The sequence below is a fragment of the Pseudozyma flocculosa genome (assembly GCF_000417875.1).
Source record: "Pseudozyma flocculosa PF-1 unplaced genomic scaffold scaffold00006, whole genome shotgun sequence".
Classification (NCBI taxonomy): Eukaryota; Fungi; Basidiomycota; class Ustilaginomycetes; order Ustilaginales; family Ustilaginaceae; genus Pseudozyma; species Pseudozyma flocculosa.
Genome location: NW_006920874.1, coordinates 1,013,763 through 1,017,437, shown reverse-complemented (window position 1 = coordinate 1,017,437; position 3,675 = coordinate 1,013,763). Strand labels below are relative to the sequence as shown.

At 68.2% G+C, this 3,675-nt stretch overlaps 1 protein-coding gene across 1 annotated transcript in view; it reads left to right on the top strand.

The window, feature by feature from the left end:
* Window positions 1-712: 712 nt before the first annotated feature.
* PFL1_02431 (uncharacterized protein) overlaps window positions 713-3,675 on the top strand; it is a gene marked incomplete at both ends in the record, with an annotated part of 7,427 nt that continues 4,464 nt past the window's right edge. The window contains 2 exons of the mRNA XM_007879943.1: window positions 713-1,738; window positions 1,874-3,657. Coding sequence (XP_007878134.1) covers window positions 713-1,738; window positions 1,874-3,657 — 2,810 coding nt within the window. The remainder of the gene's footprint in view (window positions 1,739-1,873; window positions 3,658-3,675) is intronic.

Here is a 3,675-nt window from a genome sequence, read left to right as displayed (position 1 = left end):
GGGCGAGCCTCCCTTGGGTTGCCTCTGGCCCTGCCTGCCACTCAACCCGTCGCGTCTGGGGCGCCTGCCAGCAGGCCATCGTGGCTTGCACTCGAAGCGGTGCCAGTTGTCAACCCAGCCTGTCGGGCAGAGGCTAGACTTTTTGCCCGATCGATTCGGGAGACGGGCAACAGCGCCTTGTGGAGCGGGACGGCGCACAGAGAGCTGGTTGGCACGGCCTGCGACTCGGCGAGGCTGAAGGCAGAGCGAACCGGCAGGCAGGCAGGCAAGGCAGGCAAGGCAGGCAAGGCAGGCCACTCCAAGGCTCGGGTTGCGGAAGTGCGTCCTGCCTGGCCTGGCGCGGGCCTGGCGAGGGCCTGGCACGCAGCCATCATCGGCGAGAAGGCGGCGCGCCCTGGCGAAATGAGCTCAAACAAAAGTCACACGGGCCCCCATCGTCGTCATCAACACCACCACCACCACCACCATCACCACTGCCACTTCCACCACCGCCAACTCGTCGCGCAGATCATCGCCGACAGAGTCCCCACGTAGCTGCTTGCTTCAGCTGCGGCGCATAGTCCCACTCGACGACCGCGTCCACGCCCTCCGACGACGCCGCTTCACACCTCATCGCATCTCCGCCTCCAATCCCAGCACGCCTCTCTCACCCGAACCGACGCTAGCCATCGCCGACAAGCCACGCGCCTAACGCGCATCACGCTCGCCCGCGATGGCTGACCAACAGCCGCCCGCGGACGGCGACGGCGCTCAGACTGCCCAGGCGCTGCCAGACGCCACCTCCAACGCAGCCGCCAGCATGCCAGCCACCCCCGTGCTGCAACAGGCCGAGTCCGCACCTTCGGCCGACGCCACCCACCAGAAACAGCAGACCACAGCCGAGCCTTCCGAGCCTGCTTCTGGCACCTCTGCACCCTTGCAGCTCTCGCTTCCGCCGACCATCCCCATCGACCAGCTCGCTCTCGCCCTGCTCAAGTCGAGCGACCCTCCTCCCTTCGAGGCCATCCCAGAGACCCGCATCCTCGCGCCCGACCAAGACCTCCTCATCTACGTCTACTCGCTCGTACTCCAGATTCCCGCCCTCCGCGACACCGCCGCATCGCTCCAGCGCGACCTCGCCGACACCAAATCACGAGAGGCGCTCCTCGCCGAGTCCGTCTCGGTGGCTGCAAAGAGGAACGACGAGCTCGAGCACGCGGCGGCACAGCAGAGCCAGGCCCTGCTCGAGGTGTCCAGGGAGAGGGATAGCCTCTCTGCCGAGGTCGTCAGCCTCCAGAACCAGCTCGGCGCCGGACAGGTCGCCCTCGAAAACGAGAAGCGCGAGACGGCCGCCGCTAAAGACGACCGCGCCCGCCTCGAGTCAGAGCTCGCCGCCGCCAACACCCAGATCGCCGCCTCCCGCAACGAGGTCGAGAGCGAGCGAAAGGCAAAGGAGCTCATCGCCAGCGAAAAGGACAGGCTCTCGGCCGAGCTCACCGGCGTCAGCGCACAGCTCTCGACGCTCCGCAGCGCCTCGGAGAGCGGCGTGCGCCACGCGGCCGAGGTGCGCGGCCGCCTGGAGCAGGTCGAGCAGGAGAAGCGAGACATCCTCGGCAGCCTCCAGCGCGAGCGCGAGGAGTCGACCCGCAAGGCAGAAGAGATCGACGCGCTGCTCAAGCGCAACCGCGACGCCAGGCAGGAGGTGTCGAAGCTCAGCAGCGAGCTGCAAGAGTGCCGCAGCCTGGAGAACGCAGCAAAGGTACGCAGAGGCAGCCGTTGCCCATGCTCATCGAGCGACCCCCAATGAGGAGGGCAGAGCGACGCTCACATCAGCTGACTCGACCCGCCCACACTCTCCTGGCCGTCGTCTTCCCGCTCCCCTTCCGCCTCACAGTACAAGCTGCAGGGCCTCGAGCAGGAGCTGCGCCTCACTAAAAAGGACGCCGAGTGGGCCAATGAAGAGCTGATCAAGTCCAACGCCGCCAGCGCCACATTCCGCTCCGCCAAGCGCCTCGAGATCTCGAACCTGCAGGCCGACCTCGACGCGGCCCGGCAAGAGCTGACTGCCAGCCGCAACAGGGCCGCCGCGCTTCAGACGGCCCACGACGAGGCCAACGCGCGGCTCGGCCAGACGGCCGCCAAGGTGGCCGAGCTGCAGGGCCGTCTAGCGTCGCAGGAGAGCTCGTTCCGCTCCGAGATGAGCACACAGACCCAGCTCGCCGAGCTATGGCAGAAGCGTGCCGACCACGCCACGGCACGCATCGAGGAGCTCGAGGAGCAGTGGGAGGGCGTGCTGCAGCAGTGCCGGCTGCGCGAAGAGGAGGCGTGGAACGAGACCGAGGCGGAGCGGGCCGCACGGCATGAGCTCGAGGCCGAAAAGGAAGAGCTCTCGCTCGCCCTCGACCGCCTCGCCGACGGCGTCGGCATCGGAAAGGCCGGCGTCGACGTCGAGGGCGATGTCGACGACGATGCCGAGGGCGACGAGCTTGACGCGATGAGCGAGCTCGACGGCAGCGGCGGCGGCAGCCTGTTCAACGACGACATCCGCAGCCGCACCTCGACGCCGGCCAGCCGACGTCTCGGCAGGTCGATCAACGGCCACGGCAACCGGGCCCCGCTCATCCTCGATCTGTCGAGCACGGCCGCGTTCGCCAGCAAGGCGCGGAAGAGCGGCAAGACGTTCAGCCAGGTCTACGTCGAGCTCGCCAAGACGCAGGAGGAGCTGCGACGAGAGAGGCTCGAGTGCACGCGGCTCAACGGCGTGCTGTCGCAGATGCTCGGAGAGATGGACGAGCAGGCACCCCAGCTGCGGGCGCAGCGCGAGGAGACCGAGCGACTCGAGAGGGATCTCGAGGAGATGCTCAAGCAGGTGGCCGCTTCGTCCGAGGAGCGCGACGAGTTCCGCTCGCAGGCCGAACGCCACAAGCTCGAGGCAGAGAGACTGGAGCGCGAGAACGGCCTCCTCTCGCAGCAGCTCGGCGACTTCGGCAGGCAGGTGCGCGAGTTGATAAAGGAAATCATCGTCCGCGACGATCCCTCGGCCGCCGCGAGGCTCGAAGACGACGGCACGTTGCTGTCCGAGCTCGAGGACGCTGCGCCGATCCCAGAGCACGATGGCGTTGAGTCCGACACCCAGGCCGTCATCACAGCCCAGCTCGTGACGTTCCGCTCGCTCTCGGAGCTCTGCGCGCAGAACGCCCGCCTGCTGCAGGTGACGCGCCAGCTGGGCGCCAAGATGGAGGAGCAGGAGAGGGAGTCCCAGGCCAAGCTCGCCGAGGATGAGAACCAGGCGGTCGGGGCGGCGCGAGACCTCATCGTGCGCCTCGAGGAAGAGGTGCGCTCGGAGAGGTACAGGAACGAGGAGGTGACGAAGGAGCGCGACATGTTCCGCCACCTGCTGGCCACCGGCGGCCGCAACGGCTTCATCGGAGGCACCGCCGGCGGAGATCAAGGCGACCACGACGGCACCGCCGCCGCCGCCGGCGGTGCGCAACCGCACGTCGGGACCTCGTCGACCGAGTACGAGGCGCTCCGCAATCGCTACGAGTCGCTCAAGGGCGAGCACGAGGCCGAGGCTCGGAGGCACCGCGACGAGGCGCAGACCTTGCGGACCGAGATCGGCGATGCCACCGTCGCCGCGGCTCGGGAAAACGCGGCGCGCGAGGCGGTCAAGGAGCGGTACGCGACGCTGCAGCG